This window comes from Dreissena polymorpha, chromosome 4 (assembly GCF_020536995.1).
Source record: "Dreissena polymorpha isolate Duluth1 chromosome 4, UMN_Dpol_1.0, whole genome shotgun sequence".
In the NCBI taxonomy this organism is placed as follows: domain Eukaryota; kingdom Metazoa; phylum Mollusca; class Bivalvia; order Myida; family Dreissenidae; genus Dreissena; species Dreissena polymorpha.
This window is the reverse complement of record NC_068358.1, coordinates 53,255,148-53,275,128: the sequence shown is the minus strand read 5'-3', so window position 1 is coordinate 53,275,128 and position 19,981 is coordinate 53,255,148. Positions and strand designations below refer to the sequence as shown.

Below are 19,981 nucleotides of genomic sequence, written 5' to 3'. Positions count from 1 at the left end.
ACAAAGCAATAAGGAAATTGCGAGGTTCCAACCGTTCATAATTTATTTCATTTATTTGTAGAAATGTTTTATTTTATAGTTAAATTGCATCATCTTGTTGCTATTTATTTAATAAGCGTTCCGGCATTTGTTTCAGGTATCAGACACAGTTGTTGAGCCTTACAACGCCACCCTGTCCGTTCACCAGCTTGTTGAGAATACCGACGAGACCTACTGCATAGACAACGAGGCTCTCTACGACATCTGCTTCAGAACACTTAAACTTACCACCCCCACATACGGAGACTTAAACCACCTCGTGTCCGCCACTATGTCCGGTGTGACCACGTGTCTCCGATTCCCGGGTCAACTGAACGCCGATCTCCGCAAACTCGCCGTGAACATGGTGCCCTTCCCGCGTCTGCATTTCTTCATGCCCGGGTTCGCTCCACTCACATCCCGTGGTAGCCAGCAGTACAGGGCCCTTACCGTCCCTGAGCTCACACAGCAAATGTTCGACTCAAAGAATATGATGGCTGCCTGCGACCCGCGTCACGGCAGGTACCTGACTGTCGCTGCCATCTTCCGAGGTCGCATGTCCATGAAGGAAGTCGACGAACAGATGCTGAACGTGCAGAACAAAAACAGCAGCTACTTCGTTGAGTGGATCCCCAACAACGTGAAGACCGCTGTTTGTGATATCCCTCCACGTGGTCTTAAGATGTCTGCCACCTTCATTGGCAACAGCACCGCCATCCAGGAGCTGTTCAAGCGCATCTCTGAGCAGTTCACCGCTATGTTCCGTCGTAAGGCTTTCCTCCACTGGTACACTGGCGAGGGCATGGATGAGATGGAATTCACTGAGGCAGAGTCGAACATGAACGACCTTGTTTCTGAGTACCAGCAGTACCAGGACGCCACAGCTGAAGAGGAGGGCGAATTCAATGAGGAGGAGGGTGAAGCTGAACCAGAGTAACCGAAACAGATGGCGCAACTATTTAAACAGACTCTGATCGAATATGCTTACCGAAATCCTGTTTAACGAAATGTGTACTCGATTTAGTCTTATAACAGTGGCATAACATCACAAGTATTCTTCGCTTAAATGATGCATAAAATAACATCGACAAACACGCCAACAGAGCAAACACTACCATCTATACAACACTACCATCTATACAAGATTTAAACAATTTAACAACACATTAATAGGGATGATGTACCTTTCGTCTAAAATGTGCAATACAATAAAAACTCGTACCTCTTCCGTGAACACTTTGCATTTCTCTCTGTCCCCTCTAATGATCTGTCTTCGTGTTGTTAAGTCAAAAAGATCAATACATGAAGTGAACATACTGTTTTTGTTGTTTTTATGCATTATTTGGTTGATAGTCATGACGACTCTCAACTTTCTCCTTCGCAGTGATTGGTTTGGAGAGGTGTTCAACTACTTACTAGTAATGAATGAAAACCAGAGGTTGTTAGCAGGTTGTTAGCCTGTGGTTCATCCCTAGCTAGATTCAGCCAGCGTCACGATTCAATGATAAAATAATACAAAAAATACAATAAAAAACACACATTCTAATATTATAAAAACCATAGAATAACAATTTTAATAAAATTGAAGATCATCTTAAAATAAAAAATGATCCTTAGCAAATTTTGAGTAGTATCACAAGGTATTCAACTCGAAATGACCCGAAAACATGGTGCATCGCTTTGAATAGTCATAAGTTCGCCAATTTTTATGCCCCCCCCCCCTTCGAAGAAGAGTGGATATTGCTTTGCACATGTCAGTCGGTCTGTCGGTCCGTCCACCAGGTGGTTTCCGGATGATAACTCGAGAACGCTTAGGCCTAGGATCATGAAACTTCATAGGTACATTGATCAGGACTCGCAGATGAACCCTATTGATTTTAAGGTCAAGGTCATGGTGACCCGAAATAGTAAAATGGTTCCCGGATGATAATTCAAGAATGCTTATGTTAGGATCATGAAACTTGATAGGTAGATTGATCTTGACTTGCAGATGACCCCTATTGATTTTTAGGTCACTAGGTCAAGGTCACGGTGACCCAAAATAGTAAAATGGTATCCGGATGATAACTAAAGAACGCTTATGCCTAGGATCATGAAACTTCATAGGTACATTGATCATGACTCGCAGATGACCCCTATTGATTTTCAGGTCACTAGGTCAAAGGTCAAGGTCATGGTGACCGGAAATAGTATAATGGTTTCCGGATGATAACTCAAGGACGCTTATGCCTAGGATCATGAAACTTCATAGGTACATTGATCATGACTCGCAGATGACCCCTATTGATTTTCAGGTCACTAGGTCAAGGTCATAGTGACCGGAAATAGTAAAATTGTTTCCGGATGATAACTCAAGAACGCTTATGCCTAGGATCATGAAACTTCATAGGTACATTTATCATGACTGGCAGATGAGCCCTACTGATCTTCATGTCACAAGGTCACGGTGACCCGAAATAGTAAAATGGTTTCTGGATGATAACTCAAGAATGCTTATGCCTAGGATCATGAAATTTGATAGGTAGATTGATGACTCGCAGATGACCACTATTGATTTTAAGGTCACTGTGACCCGAAATAGTAAAATGGTTTCCGGATAATTCAAGAACGCGTATGCCTAGGATCATGAAACTTAATAGGTACATTGATCATGGCAGATGACTCCTATTGATTTTCAGGTCAAAGGTCAAAGTCACAGTGACCTGAAATGGTAAAATGGTTTCCCGATAATAACTCAAGAAAGCGTATGGCTAGGATCATGAAACTTCATAGGTACATTGATCCTGTCTCGCGGATGAAATAATGATGAAACTTGACCAGGATGTTTGTCTGGACAATATCTAGGTCAAGTTTGACATTTGGTAAAGATTGAATGAACCTACTCCTCTCAGGTGAGCGAACTAGGGCCATCTTGGTCCTCTTGTAATTAAGGATTAAGGTAATAGATTTCAACAATTAAAATGTTATGATGCAAAAGTTATTTCTCCAAGCACATAATATATATAATATTTACACATGATAGAATGTGTTTGTCGGACGGTCTTGTGAATAAACGGTTACGGTACGGCATATTCTCACTCCTAAATGAATGGGTCCTACGGTCAGGGTGTGGGATATAAGGATATATTTAAATTAAATTTCATTTACTGAAATATTTAATATTTAGTTACTTTAAATATATGCCTTGTTAAACTTTTAATCTCTGGGTATGATTTGTGTATAGCAGTTAAATACTTATTTCACTTCCATTAAATGGTAAAATTCTTATTTGTTTATTTTTTTTTATGTCCCACACCAGTCCACTTTAGTTGGGGACATATTGTTTTTGCCCTGTCTGTTGGTTGGTTTGTGTGTTTGCGCCAATTTTAACATTTGCCATAACTTGCAATATTGAAGATAGCAACTTGATATTTGGCATGCATGTGTATCTCATGGAGTTGCACATTTTGAGTGGTGAAAAGTCAAGGTCATTCTTCAAGGTCAAAAGTCAAATATATGGGTCAAAATTGCTCGTTTAATGTACACTTTTGCAATATTAAAGATAGCAACTTGATATTTAGCATGCATGTGTACCTCATGGAGCTGCACATTTTTTGAGTGGTGAAATGTCAAAGTCATCCTTCAAGGTCAAATGTATGGGGACATAGTGTTTCACAAACACATCGCTTGTTTTGTAATGTTTTGAGAAAAATGTTAAGTTTTAGCAAATATTGGGCCGAAATAAGGCCTCAAAAATGGACAACATTAACCCTGGTAGTAATGACTTGGATGTCAAGGGAACATTGTAATGTGAAATGAGACACTACATTTATATACCTTTGTATGTAACATGTTTAACATACTAACACATGTTCAAAACCATCTCGCATGGGTGTGTAAGGAATGCAAACTGTCTGATAACGAGTTCTGATGTTCAGCGGAGTTGTATGGTTGCGTCTTACAAAACTACAACCTCGATTACTGAACAGTCGTGATAAAAAAGTACATGTGTATGCTAATGCACGAGTTTATTTGACAAGGCGCTCAAGGCGTCGTCTTTACATACACGAACAGATGGTACATGCGAAACAAAACATCGGATTGTAGTCTTATTACTCTTTTACATTGTTTCACGAGTAATTTAAAGGGGGTTTTCACGTTTTGGTAAATTGACAAAAAAAAATAAAAATTGTTCCAGAATCGCAAATTTTCGTTGTAGTTAACTGTCATAATATTTTTTAGGTAACAGTAATTCTGCATTTACCATGCTTTAAAATATCCATTATATGCATCTGTCAACGATTAAAATACCTCAAAATTATAAAGCGTTGCAACGCTCAATGGTTTGATAATTTGTGGAGTTATGTTGTTGTCCTTATATTAAAGCGAGATTTTACGATTGTTTATATGTGTTAAATTGTAATATAATGATAAAATATGTTACAATTATAATAACACAAAATAGGCAAGAAAATTTAAACATTGAAGACGAATTTCATAAAATGCAGCAAAGACAAATTGTGACTACTTTATTTCGTACATATTTTACTGCAAAAACCGAAGCATTGGTTTAGTCTTTTTATTAGGATCAGAGTTTGTGTTCGTGTGTCGTATGAATATTTATCGTTTTTACTGGAGCTTTATTGACACAATGTTAACATTATAAATGTAAATCATTTAATTGCAAACTTTTATACATGCCAAAATCTGTGAAAATGTCCTTTTAATGTCAACTGCCATTTAAACAAAGTTCCCTAAACAGTAGGCACTTTTTAATTATGGTCACGTTTTTCGTTGTCAGTTCTGGGAGGTGATCTCCGACGAGCATGGTATCGATCCCACCGGATCCTACCACGGTGACTCCGACCTTCAGCTCGAGAGAATCAACGTCTACTACAATGAAGCTTCCGGTATGTGCATGCGGCTGATTTTTCCAAATTGAATACAAAATCAGGACTCATTTTGCATCTAGATATATTTTTAACAGATTCAACGTCTTCAATTTGAATGTTTAAGATGAGATAAAATAGGGACAGCAGAATCACAATCTCTGACTTTTTCCCCAATTTTTATTAGTACTTGAAATTCCAATATTGAAACCTAATCCCTCCTCCCTCTAAAAAATATTATACTAAAAATATCATTATTTACTCATGGCTAATATTTTAAATGATGTGTGTATCAAGCATTGTAGTAAACATGGTAGAGAGTTTAAACAGATCCTGTATACAGTTAACCCCTAGAGTGACTGCTGTATGGTAGTAATTATGTGTGCTTCTGAAATATGTTATCGATTGTTTCTTCATGTATTCAAAACATCACATCAGTTTATCAACACTGAGATAGGGGAGATTTCTTCTATTAAATTTATCTTTTTTAGCTCATCTATTTTTTGAAAAAAAGAGCTATTGTCATCACCTTGGCGTCGGCGTCTGGTTAAGTTTTGCGTTTAGGTCCACTTTTCTCATAAAGTATCAATGCTATTTCATTCAAACTTGGTACACTTACTTACTATCATGAAAGGACTGGGCAGGCAAAGTAACATAACTCTGACTTTTATTTTGACAGAATTATGTGCCCTTTTTATACTTAGAAAATTGAACATTTTGGTTAAGTTTTGTGTTTAGGTCCGTTTTATTCCTTAAGTATCAAAGCTAATGCTTTCATACTTGCAACACTGACTAACTATCATAAGGGGACTGTGCAGGCAAAGTTATGTAACTCTGACTGGCATTTTGACAGAATTATGTGCCGTTTTTATACTTAGAAAATTGAAAATTTGCTCAAGTTTTGTGTTTAGGTCCACTTTTTTCCTCAAGAGTATCAAAGCTATTGCTTTCATACTTGCAACACTTACTTACTATCGTAAGAGGACTGTGCAGGCACAGTTATGTAACTCTGACTGGCATTTTGACGGAATTATGGGCCCTTTATACTTGAAAATTTGGTCAAGTTTTGTGTTTTGGTCCACTGTACCCCTAAAGTATATTAGATATTGCTTTCATACTTGGAACACTCGCAAACTATCATAAGGGGATAGTAAAGGACAAGTTGCATAACTCTGGTTGTCATTTTACGGAATTATGGCCCTTTTTTGACTTAGTAACTTTGAATATATGGTTACAATTTGTGTTTGGATCCACTTTTCTTCTAAAGTATCAAGGCTATTGCTTTTAAACTTCAAATACTTTCATACTATCATGAGGGTACTGTACCTGGCAAGTTGAATTTTACCTTGACCTTTGAATGACCTTGACTCAAGGTCAAATTATTAAATTTTGCTTAAATTGCCATTACTTCTTTATTTATGATTAGATTCAATTGATACTTTGACAAAATCTTACCTGACATACCACAATTGACTCCACCCAAACCATCCCCCACGCTCCCCCGAATCTCCCCCCCTCAAAGATCATCTCATAAATGACCACCACACCCTCACACTAGACCCCTTCCACCCCCCCACCCCAAAAAAATAATTTTTATGCCCCCGGTAGGGTGGCATATAGCAGTTGAACTGTCCGTCAGTATGTCGGTCAGTCTGTCTGTCCGTCCGAAAAAAACTTAAACATTGGCCAGAACTTTTTCACTTTTGAAGATAGCAACTTTTTGACATGCATGTGTATCTAATGGAGCTGCACATTTTGAGTGGTGAAAGGTCAAGGTCATCCTTCAAGGTCAAATGTCGAATTTATGTTGTCTGTCCGTCCGTAAATTTTAACATTGGCCATAACTTTTTCAATATTGAAGATAGCAACTTGAAATTTGGCATGCATGTGTATCTCATGGAGCTGAACATTTTGAGTGGTGAAAGGTAAAGGTGAAGGTCATCCTTCAAGGTTAAATGTCAAATATATGGCGTCTGTCTGTCCGAAAACTTTAACATTTGCCATAACTATTTTAATATTGAAGATAGCAACTTGATATTTGGCAAGCATGTGTATCTTATGAAGCTGCACATTTTGAGTGGTGGAAGTTCAAGGTCAAGGTCATCCTTCAAGGTAAAAAAAAGTAATAATTTTAAAGCGGCGTTCTCATGAAGCTGCACATTTTGAGTGGTGGAAGTTCAAGGTCATCCTTCAAGGTCAAAGGTAAGAAAAAAAATCAAAGCGGCGTTATCATGAAGCTGCACATTTTGAGTGGTGGAAGGTCAAGGTCATTCTTCAAGGTCAAAGGTCAAACAAAATAATAAAAATCAAAGCGGCGTTATCGTGAAGCTGCACATTTTGAGTGGTGGATGTTCAAGGTCAAGGTCATCCTTCAAGGTCAAAAAGCGGCTTTATCATGAAGCTGCACATTTTGAGTGGTGGAAGTTCAAGGTCAAGGTCATCCTTCAAGGTAAAAAAAATTCAAAGCGGCGTTCTCATGAAGCTGCACATTTTGAGTGGTGGAAGTTCAAGGTCATCCTTCAAGGTCAAAGGTAAAAAAAAAATCAAAGCGGCGTTCTCATGAAGCTGCACATTTCAAGTGGTGGAAATTCAAGGTCAAGGTCATCCTTCAAGGTCAAAGGTCAAAACAAAAATTTCAAAGCGGCGTTATCATGAAGCTGCACATTTTGAGTGGTGGAAGGTCAAGGTCATCCTTCAAGGTCAAGGTCATCCTTCAAGGTCAAAGGTCAAAAAAAAAATATTTCAAAGCGGCATTCTCATAAAGCTGCACATTTTGAGTGGGGGAAGTTCAAGGTCATCCTTTAAGGTCAAAGGTAAAAAAAAACCAACAACACAAATTTTCAAAGCTGCGCAATAGGGGGCATTGTGTTTCTGACAAACACATCTCTTGTTTTTTTCAAACATGGTTAAAAAACACAAATATTTTTTTTAATTATTTTATTTTTGAAATACCGTCCAACCATCCCACCCAAGAACCCCCCCCCCCCCCACCCCAATTTATTTTTTTTATTTTTTGCATATTTGGAAAATAACGTAATAAATGACCACACCCCCACACGATATACCCCTCTCCACCCACTCCACCCCTCCCTCCTTTGTGATTGAAATTGAGATAGGTCCCTACACCTGTAAAAAGAAAAATAGATGAGCGGTCTGCACCCGCATGGCGGTGCTCTTGTATAAATGTAGTTATGTCCTATCGGTAGGAACGTAACTTGAATTAGTAGACAATGCACGTTTTTTTGGCATAGCTGTATACGCCAGCTTTTCACCTGCACCTGACCTTTGTAAGCGGCTAAGTGTTGCCGGCTGACCTATGGTATATGCTTTCATTTATTTCTATTCGGTAAATATAGATATCTGATCAATAAGATCTTACAAAACGAAAAGGGCCACGAAATCTGGCGCAACACCCTGTAAATTGATTTGCCTGTGATGCAGCTATGAATAGCATTCGCTATTTTTGATCTCATAGTTTATAACTTTTGATCGTTCATCAACCCTGACCGCATTATACGCCGTATATATATTTAGCTCACCTGAGCACAGCGTGCTCATGGTGAGCTTTTGTGGTCGCCTTTTGTCCGTCGTGTGTCGTTAACATTTTGCCTTGTGAACACTCTATAGAGGCCACATTTGTTGTCTGATCTTCATGAAGTTTGTCCCATTGATACCTCGACTGAGTTCGAAACTGGGTCATGCTGGGTCAAAAACTAGGTCACTAGGTCAAAAAAAGAAAAACCTTGTGAACACTGTAGAAGTCACATTTGATGCCCAATCTTCATGTTACGTTGTCAAAATGTTTGTCTAAATGATATGTTGGTCGAGTTCAAAAATGGTTCCGGGCCGTTGAAAAACATGGCCGCCAGGGGGCGGGGCGGTATTCCTTATATGGCTATAGAGAAACCTTATGAACACTCTAGAAGTTACAATTTTTGCCCAATCATCATGAAACTTGGTCAAAACATTGATTTTATTGATATCTCGGACAAGGTCGAAAATGGTCCAGATCAGTGAAAAAAACATGGCCGCCAGGGGGCGAGGCAGTTTTCTTTATGCCATATAAGGTAAAACCTTGTTAATACTAGAGACCACATTTAATGTCCAATCTTCATGAAATTTGGTCAGAAGATTGTTCTCAATGATATCTTGGATGAGTTCGAAAATGGTTACGTTTACTTGAAAAACATGGCTGCAAAGGGGCAGGGCATTTTTCCTCATATGGCTATAGTAAAACCTTGTGAACACTCTAGAGGCCACATTTATTCCAATCTTCATGAAATTTGGTCAGAAGATTGGTGTCAATGATATCTTGGATGAGTTCGAAATGGTTACGTTTGCTTGAAAAACATTGCTGCCAAGGGGCAGGGCATTTTTTCTTATATGGCTTTAGTAAAATCTTGTTAACACTCTAGAGGCCACATTTATTGTCCTATCTTTATGAAATTTGGTCAGAAGATTCATCCCATTAATATTGTGGACAAGTTCAAAAATGATGCTGGTTGGTTGAAAAACATGGCCGCCAGGGAGCAGGGCATTTTTCCTTATATGGCTATAGTAAAACCTTGTTAACACTCTAGAGGCCACATTTATTTTCCGATCGTCATGAAATTTGGTCAGAAGATTTGTCCTAATGATATCATGGATGAGTTAAAAAATGGTTTCAGTTGCTTAAAAACATGGTCGAGAGGGGGCGGGGCATTTTTCCTAATATGGCTTTATATCATGCTTTAGTAAAACCTTGTTAACACTGCATAGAGGCCTCATTTATTGTCCGATCATAATGAAACTTGGCCAGATGATTTGTCCCAATGATATCTTTGAGTTCTAAAATGGTTCCGGTTGGTGGAAAAACATGGCCTCCAAGGTGGCCTGGCAATTTTCCTTATATAGCTATAGTTAAACCTTGTTAACACTCTAGGAGCCATATTTATTGTACGATCATCATGAAACTTTGTCAGAAGATTTGTCCCAATGATATATTGGACAAGTTCGAAATTGGTTTCAGTTGCTTGAAAAACATGGCCACCAGTGGTTGGGGCATTTTTCCTTATATGGACTTATGAATCTTCATGAATCTTTGTCAGTATATTAGTTGAAATTATATCTTTGATGTGTATGAAAATGGTTCTGGTCTGTTGAAAAACGTGGCTGCCAGGGTGTTCACTAGTCATGAAAGTTGGTAAGAACATTTTAGTCTAAGGACATCTTGGGCTGCACGGAACAGGTCAGTTTCTTTGAATCTCAGGTCAGCGACTTTGGGCCTTTCACGCCCTCTTGTTTTAAAGATATTTCTTGTTTTTACTAAGCAGGGCACATGGTAGGATATTAAAAATGTTAAGTTTGTTTAAATTTATAGTGACTCCTAACTAAATGTTTTGTCTGTTACAGGTGGAAAATATGTTCCCCGCGCAGTGCTTGTTGATCTTGAGCCGGGAACAATGGATTCCGTGAGATCAGGTCCGTTCGGACAGGTCTTCAGGCCTGACAACTTTGTGTTCGGACAGAGTGGTGCAGGCAACAACTGGGCTAAGGGTCACTACACAGAAGGCGCTGAGCTCGTCGACTCCGTGCTTGACGTTGTCCGCAAGGAGGCAGAGTCATGCGATTGCCTGCAGGGGTTCCAGCTGACACACTCGCTCGGTGGTGGTACCGGAAGCGGCATGGGAACGCTGTTGATCAGCAAGATCCGCGAGGAGTACCCAGATCGAATCATGAACACATTCTCCGTAGTGCCATCGCCAAAGGTGCATGCGCAATTACATTAATGCTGTGAATAATTTCGACTCGTGTTGTTTAAAACATTTATTTGTGATGAATTAAATTGACAAAGCAAAAAGGTTATTGCGAGGTTCCAACTGTTCATAATTTATTTCATTTATTTGTAGAAATGTTTTATTTTATAGTTAAATTGCATCTTCTTGTTGCTATTTATTAAATAAGCGTGCCGGCATTTGTTTCTGGTATCAGACACAGTTGTTGAGCCTTACAACGCCACCCTCTCAGTTCACCAGCTTGTTGAGAATACCGACGAGACCTACTGCATCGACAACGAGGCTCTCTACGACATCTGCTTCAGAACCCTTAAACTCACCACACCCACATACGGAGATTTAAACCACCTCGTGTCCGCCACTATGTCCGGTGTGACCACGTGTCTCCGATTCCCGGGTCAACTGAACGCTGATCTTCGCAAACTCGCCGTGAACATGGTGCCCTTCCCGCGTCTGCATTTCTTCATGCCCGGGTTCGCTCCACTCACATCCCGTGGTAGCCAGCAGTACAGGGCCCTCACCGTCCCTGAGCTCACACAGCAAATGTTCGACTCAAAGAACATGATGGCTGCCTGCGACCCACGTCACGGCAGGTACCTGACGGTCGCTGCCATCTTCCGAGGTCGCATGTCCATGAAGGAAGTCGACGAACAGATGCTGAACGTGCAGAACAAAAACAGCAGCTACTTCGTTGAGTGGATCCCCAACAACGTGAAGACCGCCGTTTGCGACATCCCTCCACGTGGTCTTAAGATGTCCGCCACCTTCATTGGCAACAGCACCGCCATCCAGGAGCTTTTCAAGCGCATCTCTGAGCAGTTCACCGCTATGTTCCGTCGCAAGGCTTTCCTCCACTGGTACACTGGCGAGGGCATGGATGAGATGGAATTCACTGAGGCCGAGTCGAACATGAACGACCTTGTTTCTGAGTACCAGCAGTACCAGGACGCCACCGCCGAAGAGGAGGGCGAATTCAACGAGGAGGAGGCTGAAGCTGAACCAGAGTAACCGAAACAGATAGCGCAACTATTTAAACAGACTCTGATCGAACATGCTTATCGAAATCCTATTTAACAAAATGTGTACTCGATTTAGTCTTATAACAGTGGCATAACATCACAAGTATTCTTCGCTTAAATGATGCATAAAATAACAACATCGACACACGCCAACAGAACAAACACTACCATCTATACAACATTTAAACAATTTAACAACACATTAATAGGGATGATGTACCTTTCGTCTAAAATGTGCAATACAATAAAAACTCTACCTCTTTTCCGTGAACACTTTGCATTTCTCTCTGTCCCCTCTAATGATCTGTCTTCGTGTTGTTAAGTCAAAAAGATCAATACATGTAGTGAAAATACTGTTTTTGTTGTTTTGATGCATTATTTTGTTGATAGTTATGACGACTCTTAACTTTCTCCTCCGCAGTGATTGGTTTGGAGAGGTGTTCAACTACTTACTAGTAATGAATGAAAACCAGAGGTTGTTAGCTTGTGGTTCACCCCTAGCTAGATTCAACCAGCGTCACGATTCAATGATAAATAAAAAACACGCATTCTAATATAAAAATCAAAGCGCTGAAGATGTTCGCTATTGCATAATTTAACACGCAATTCATTTTTCGAAATCAATCGCAAGTTTGAAATGAACAACTTTATAAAGTGTGTGTCAAAGCGCACGGGTCGAGTTTTGTGTGCACTTTTTATCATCCTTATTATTTCATAGAAATAACTTAACAAAGAATAAATAAAAACAACATGCTTTTTGGACGTTCTGAAAGCATAGAAAGTATGATGAAAATGGTAATGAGAACTTAATATAAAGAAAATTTGCAGTCATCGTCATATTAATGGAATATTTTTTCTAATATCAAATAAATATCTCACCAAGAATATAAATTCATAATGAAAGTTCCGTTTACAAAACTTTTGATTTTTGACACCATTTACAAATTCAAAATATACAATAATCTTCGTATCTTGTATATGGAGGAATAAAAGTATATAAACATTGCTGTTTATGCTTTACTTGTTACCCGAGCAGTTCACACGGTGTCAACAACGCTGACATAAACATAGGTATAGAGCACTAATGCGCTTTTAGGCATAGCTGTTATACTTAGTTTTCATCTTGGTGACTTACATAACGCCAACAGACACGCATGAATATTTTCGACTATTTAATAAGCTGATTCGAGATACAACCTCTGAATTTTTGCTACATTACTGCGTATGTGCTCAATTCAAAGGATGTAGCACTGTTCAGTGTAAGGAATTCCAGACTACTCTCTGTATGCTCAAACGACACAAATTGTGGCCCTGTTACAATAACGCGTTACAATCCATCTCGCAGAATTTTACTTTCGCCTCCAAGATGAGAAAACAATCATAAGCGAAATAGTATGGTGTCATTATAAGAGAAAAAATTGTTTAATACAATGTTTGCCGTACTTGGTCAGCACGTCTGGAAATCATTCCTTAATGTGTGGATAGGCTGCCATTATTAACAAGTTTGCTATTTTGAATTCAATTTTGTATCAAAACGCATTGTTCTTAAATGTGGCATGTTCAATTCGCAATGAGATTTGTAATGACCCTCGTCATGCGAAAATGGGTCTTATTCCATATGCGCCCATCATATAAATAGCCCACTCCGCTATCTCTCCTTCTGGTAAGGAGAAACATAACATATTGAGTGATTTTATAGCGAACAGCATCGCCTATGGCCTGACCCTGACTGCGCAAAAGCACATGTTGGGTTTAACAAACGCTTGCCGTAACGCATAAGACCGATTTTCGCATGCTATTGACGTGTGATTTAAATGTGTCGAAAGAAAACTGCGTTTAAATCAAATATCAACATACGATATATTTCGATAGTGAAGAAAGATACAGTACTCATAACAAGGCATATGAGGACACATGCAGTGCTCTCCCGTAGTATAGTTTTTATCTACTCACACTAATGTGTGGTTTGACAATGCTAACACATATTTCATGCGGTGAATATGCAACTTACAAGTGAAAAACACAACACAATAGTTTAACTTTTGTTTAATTGTATTTATTTATTTAGAAAAGTAAATTGCAAACTTTATTTCAAAGTCAGCGTATACGCCGACTACACGCCGACTACATTTTTAAAAGATATTTATTGTTATAAATATAATATAATATATTTAGTTGTTTTCGGTTTGAGCGATTATAAATCATTTACGAGGTTGCCCATAGTATGCCTGTAGTAATTGATGAACACATGTGAATATAAACAAGCTAAACCTTCTACTATTGCGTTGCTAGCACCCGTAAATACAAAAGATCGCCGCTATCTGTTGAGAACCAAAGAAGGGTATCCAGCATGAACGAGGTTACGAAACTGGTCATTCGTATTATTATTATAAATTGTTTGTTATATTCGGGTTTAGCGATTATGAAACATTTTTTTGTTATTGTCTATCGTATCGCTGAAGTTATTGTTGAACTTATGTTCAACGTTTTATAAATTGAGAATATAAATAAGCGTTAACTTTTCCCCGAATCTATTAATGGCCTCAATTTACGACCTGTACTACGTCATTGAGGTGTATGTGAGAGCGTAACCTATTTTTATCGCCCGTGGACTTTCCTTTGTTTATCGACAGGCGCATCTATTAATAGCCTCATATTATGAATGGCAAAAATACTACGTCATGAAGACGCTGCAGACAGTTGACTATTTTATTCATTTATAAACAATCTCCTCCGCGACACGTACAATACGATCATTGTTGATTGATTCTTTTCTATGAAAGCACCGTTCGAAACTATTTCATTTAACACGATATTAATATCATGTTTCTATTTGTGAATTAATATAATTGGAGAACTCTAACCTCTTGCATAAATTAAACAACTCTTTCTCGCGCGGATACGCGTAGTAAGCGGGTATTGGGCTCCTAGTAGCTAAGCCGTTTCGACCTGCATTTTAGACTAACCACCTTAGACGGTCGCTAAGCGACCATCTAACCAGCAAAATAACAATTTTAATGAAGTTGAACATATACTTAAATAAAAAATGATCCTTAGCAAATTTTGAGTAGTATCATAAGGTATTCAACTCGAAATGACCCGAAAACATGGTGCATCGCGTTGAAAAGTCATAAGTTCGCCAATTGTTATGCCCCCCTACGAAGAAGAGGGGGTATATTGCTTTGCACATGTCGGTCGGTCGGTCTGTCGGTCCGTCCACCAGGTGGTTTCCAGATCATAACTCAAGAACGCTTAGGCCTAGGATCGCAGATGACCCCTATTGATTCTCAGGTCACTAGGTCAAGGTCACGGTGACCCAAAATAGTAAAATGATTTCCGGATGATAACTCAAGAACGCTTATGCCTAGGATCATGAAACTTGATAGGTAGATTGATCATGACTCGCAGATGACCCCTATTGATTTTCAGGTCACTAGGTCAAGGTCACGGTGGCCCAAAATAGTAAAATGGTTTCCGGATGATAACTCAAGAACGCTTATGCCTAGGATCATGAAACTTCATAGGTACATTGATCATGACTCGCAGATGACCCCTATTGATTTTCAGGTCACTAGGTTAAAGGTCAAGGTCATGATGACCGGAAATAGTAAAATGGTTTCCGGATGATAACTCAAGAACGCTTATGCCTAGGATCATGAAACTTCATAGGTACATTGATCATGACTGGCAGATGACCCCTATTGATCTTCAGGTCACTAGGTCAAAGGTCGAGGTCACGGTGACCCGAAATAGTAAAATGGTTTCTGGATGATAACTCAAGAATGCTTATGCCTAGGATCATGAAACTTGATAGGTAGATTGATCATGACTCGCAGATGACCCCTATTGATTTTGAGGTCACTAGGTCAAAGTTCAAGGTGACCCGAAATTAGTAAAATGGTTTCCGGATGATAACTCAAGAACGCTTATGCCTAGGATCATGAAACTTGATAGGTACATTAATCATGACTGGCAGATGACCCCTATTGATTTTCAGGTCACTAGGTCAAAGGTCAAGGTCACAGTGACCCGAAATAGTAAAATGGTTTCCCGATGATAACTCAAGAAAGCTTATGGCTAGGATCATGAAACTTCATAGGTACATTGATCACGACTCGCAGATGACCCCTATCGATTTTCAGGTCAAAGGTCAAGGTCACAGTGACAAAAAACATATTCACACAATGGCTGTCACTACAACTGAGAGCCCATATGGGGGGGCATGCATGTTTTACAAACAGCCCTTGTTTTGGTTATTCAACGCAGACAACGCGAGATGTGTATCGTGTTATTTCTTAAAATTTGACGCAATGTTTGTAAAAATATTGCAAGATACGTACATTTCCAGAAAGGAAATTCATTTCTGCGTTGAATAAGACACAGTTCGTGAAATTCGCTGCAAAATTGATGAAGTAATGGCTTTTCAAAGCGATTAACCCGGTTTTCTGGTCATTTCGAGTTGATATATTTGATAGTGATTTTTTCGCTGTAATTTGATTTTTTTCATTCAAAATGAGGTTTTCAGTAATTGGTATCATAGCCACAAGCTAACCTGTGATGAAACCATATATTTCGACAAACAGGAATGCAGTTTTTCTTTACTGGTAAATTCTAGGTTTTTTTTTCTGGTACTATTATCTCAATTCGTATAAATATTTTTTACGGATCTAGATGCTATGCTATGAATAACTAACTGTAGGTGTAAAGGAAATGAAAATAAAATTTATATATTCAGTACGGTAGTCGTGAATCGGTGTTCGTACGTTAAGGAGTACAGGTCTATCGTCGTTCGCAATAAATAGTCTGTTTTATGGATTTTGTTCAGTTTTCCTTGAAATGTATAATGCATTTCTAAAGATTTAATGCCAAGTGGATAACAAACAAAATATCACTAGGGTGTAATTGGCGCTGATGGATTCAACCTGCCCTGTGATTTAAAAAAAGAGCTTTAGCGCGTAACTTAACCCATTTATGCCTAGCGTCTAGAAAAAAAAGGCCTTGGCAAACAGACGAGACGCGATGCGGCGTCTCAGGGTCTGCACTGTTTGCTTAAATGAATTTCTGTAAGAAATTTTCTAAATATAGAAATAAATATACTGGACATCCATAATTTGGATATAAAGTGATCCAATTCAGAAGGATGGGAGAGTCCACAAGGCGTAACTTAAATAAATTCACTGTTCGGCCTAGGCCGACACCAATCAAAGGCCGAACACGTGAATAGATTTAGCATGAACGGTTTTTATCCTTCATTAAAGTTATTTTGAAAAGGAATGGCAGGCTTTTAATTGCGTTTTGTGAAACAAGCTGCAATATAACGGTTTATGAAGTACATGTTGTGCTTTTACTTAGATCCGATTATCCGAAATAACTATCAGTTTTTTGTTTGTTTTTGTTTATAAAACTAATAACGAAACGACAAACATACGAATGAACAGATGCATAAAAACATACCTAAAACAATAACATTAAATTTTGAGATTTTAATACTTTCCATTTCAGAAATGAACATAGCTTACTTTCTAGTCTTGAATTGCCGGTGTAACCACATGAGTATTCTGGTCCAATTCTGTCATTGTAACGGTCAGGCATCAACACATTTTCCTAAGGTAACACCAGCTAACGCAAGATGTCTACGGTACGTTACGTAATATAAGAAAAATATTATTAAAAACGAGAAAGAAAAAAGCCTTTGATTTTATTGATGGGTATTTAACTAGTAATGGTGTATTTTTTTTATAGCATTCACATGCTATTTACTTGGGCCAAAATAAAGGAATACGTAACCGCTATATCTGTATTCGGCAATAACGTTCTTTACGCCAGACTACAATAGAGCATTATGGTGATGGCAGACCTCGACAACTGAGGTTAGAAAGAAAGTGTGCAAGACAATATTCGATCAAGCTGTGAATTCGTTATCAAGTGAACGACTCGTTTATCACGTGAAAGAGATCGGCTAGCTTATTTAATATTACTTCATGAGTCAATGAAGGCGATGCTTGTCCAAGTCAGTCCACTACGCGCTTCACATTAGGCACAACGTGACACGGAGATGCCCCTCACATCGAACACAACGTGACACGGAGATGCCCCTCACATCGAACACAACGTGACACAGTGATGCCCCTCACATCGTACACAACGTGACACGGAGATGCTTCTCACATCGGCCAAAATCACAGAGATACAACGTGATATGGAGATGCCCCTCACATAGGACACAACGTGTCACCGAGATGCCCCTCACATCGAACACAACGTGACACGGAGATGCCCCTATAATTGGACGCAACGTGTCACAGAGATGCCCCTCACATCGGAAACAAAATGACACGGAGATTCCCCTCACATCGGACACAACGTGATACAGAGATGCGAATCAAATGTGGCACAAAGTGACAAAGAGATGCCCTCATATCGGACACAACGTGACCTTAAGATGCCCTTCACATCGGACACAACGTGACACTGCGGGTCCCTTCAAATCGGACACAACATGACACAGAGATGCAACTCACATCAGGCACAACGGCACAGAGAGATGCCCTTCAAATCGGGCACATCGTGACACAGATATGTCCCTCACACAGGCATAACGTGGCACAGAGATGCCCCTCGAAACCAGCACAAAGTAACGCAGAAATGCCCCTTACATCGGACACAACGTGACAAAGAGATCCCCTCACATCGGACACAACGTGACACGGTGATGGCCCTTACATCGGACACAACGTGTCAGATAGATGCCCCTCACATCGAGTACAACGTGTTACGGAGATGCCCCTCACATCGGACAAAACATGCCACAGAGATACCGATCACATCCGACACAACGTGACAAGGTGATGCCACTCACATCAGGCACAACGTGAAACGGAGATAACCCTCACATCGGACATAACGTGACACGGAGATGCCACTTACATCGGACACAACGTGTCACAGAGATACCCATCACATCGTACACAACGTGACTTGGAGATGCCCCTCACATTAATCACAACATGACACGGAAATTCCCCAAACATCGGACACAACTTGTCACAGAGATACCCATCACATCGATGACAACGTATCACAAAGATTCCACTCACACATCGGGCAATACGTGACACAGAAATGCCCCTCACATCGGGAACAACGTGACATATAAATTCCCCTAAAATCGGGCACAACTTGACGCAGAGATGCCCCTAACATCGGACCCAAAGTGTTACAGAGATGCCCCTTCACATCAGGACACAGCGTGACAAGAGATGCCTCTCAGATCGGACACAATGTGGCACAGAGATGCCCCTAATATCGGGTACATTGTGTCACAGAGATGCCCCTCATATCGGGTACAATGTGTCAATGACATGTTCCTTTTATCGGACTACACGTGTCACAGAGATGCCTTTCACATCAGACACAGCGTGACACGGAGATGTCACTCGGATCAGGTACAACGTGACACGGAGATGTCCCTTTTATCAGGCATAACGTGAAACAGAGATCCCCTCACACCGGGAACAACTAGTCAACGAGATGCCCTTCACAACAGACACAACGTGACACGGAGATGCCCCTAACAGCGGAAACAACGTACCATAGATATGCCTATCACAATGGACACAACGTGTCACAGAGATGCCCCTAAATCGGGCACGACGTGACACCGAGATGCCCCTCACATCGGATACAACGTGACACAGAGATGCCCCTCACATCGATCACAACGTAACACAGAGAAACCACTCACATCGATCACAACGTTACACAGAGAAACCACTCACATCGGACATAACATGACACAGAGATGCCTCTCAAATCGGGCATAACATGACATAGAGATGCCACTCACATCGGGCACAACGTGACATGGAGATGCCAATCACATCAAGCACAACGTGTCACAGAGATGCCCCTCACATCGGACACAATGTGGCAAGGTGATGCCACTCACATCAGGCAAAATGTGACACAGAGATGCCCTCACATAGGACACAACAGCGCGATACAGAGATGCCCCTCGAATCGGGCACACCGTGACCTGAAGATGGACCTCATGTTGGGCTCATGGCGACACAGAGATGCCTCTCACATCGGGAAAATCGCGTCACAGAGGTGCCCCTCACATCGGGCACAACATGACACAGAGATGCCCCTGACATTGGAAACACCGTGACACGGAGAGGCAACACACATCAGGCACAACGTGACACATTGATGCCCTCACATCAGGCACAACGTGAAGAGGAGATTTCCCCTCGTATCGGACGCAACGTAACACGGACATGCCACTCACATCAGACACAAC

The 19,981-nt window shown here is 40.1% G+C and overlaps 1 protein-coding gene and 1 long non-coding RNA gene across 2 annotated transcripts in view; one reads left to right on the top strand and one right to left on the bottom strand.

The window, feature by feature from the left end:
- Positions 1-12,033, top strand: part of LOC127876098 (tubulin beta-4B chain-like) — a 30,136-nt gene extending 18,103 nt beyond the window's left edge. The window contains exons 4-5 of the mRNA XM_052421019.1: positions 137-865; positions 11,579-12,033. Coding sequence (XP_052276979.1) covers positions 137-865; positions 11,579-11,668 — 819 coding nt within the window. The 3' untranslated portion in view covers positions 11,669-12,033. The remainder of the gene's footprint in view (positions 1-136; positions 866-11,578) is intronic.
- On the bottom strand, positions 421-12,034 carry LOC127876132 (uncharacterized). Its single transcript, XR_008047664.1, has 2 exons — positions 11,937-12,034; positions 421-1,240 (listed from the first exon to the last, which is right to left on the bottom strand). It is a non-coding gene; the product is annotated as an uncharacterized LOC127876132 (long non-coding RNA).
- Positions 12,035-19,981: the final 7,947 nt, after the last annotated feature.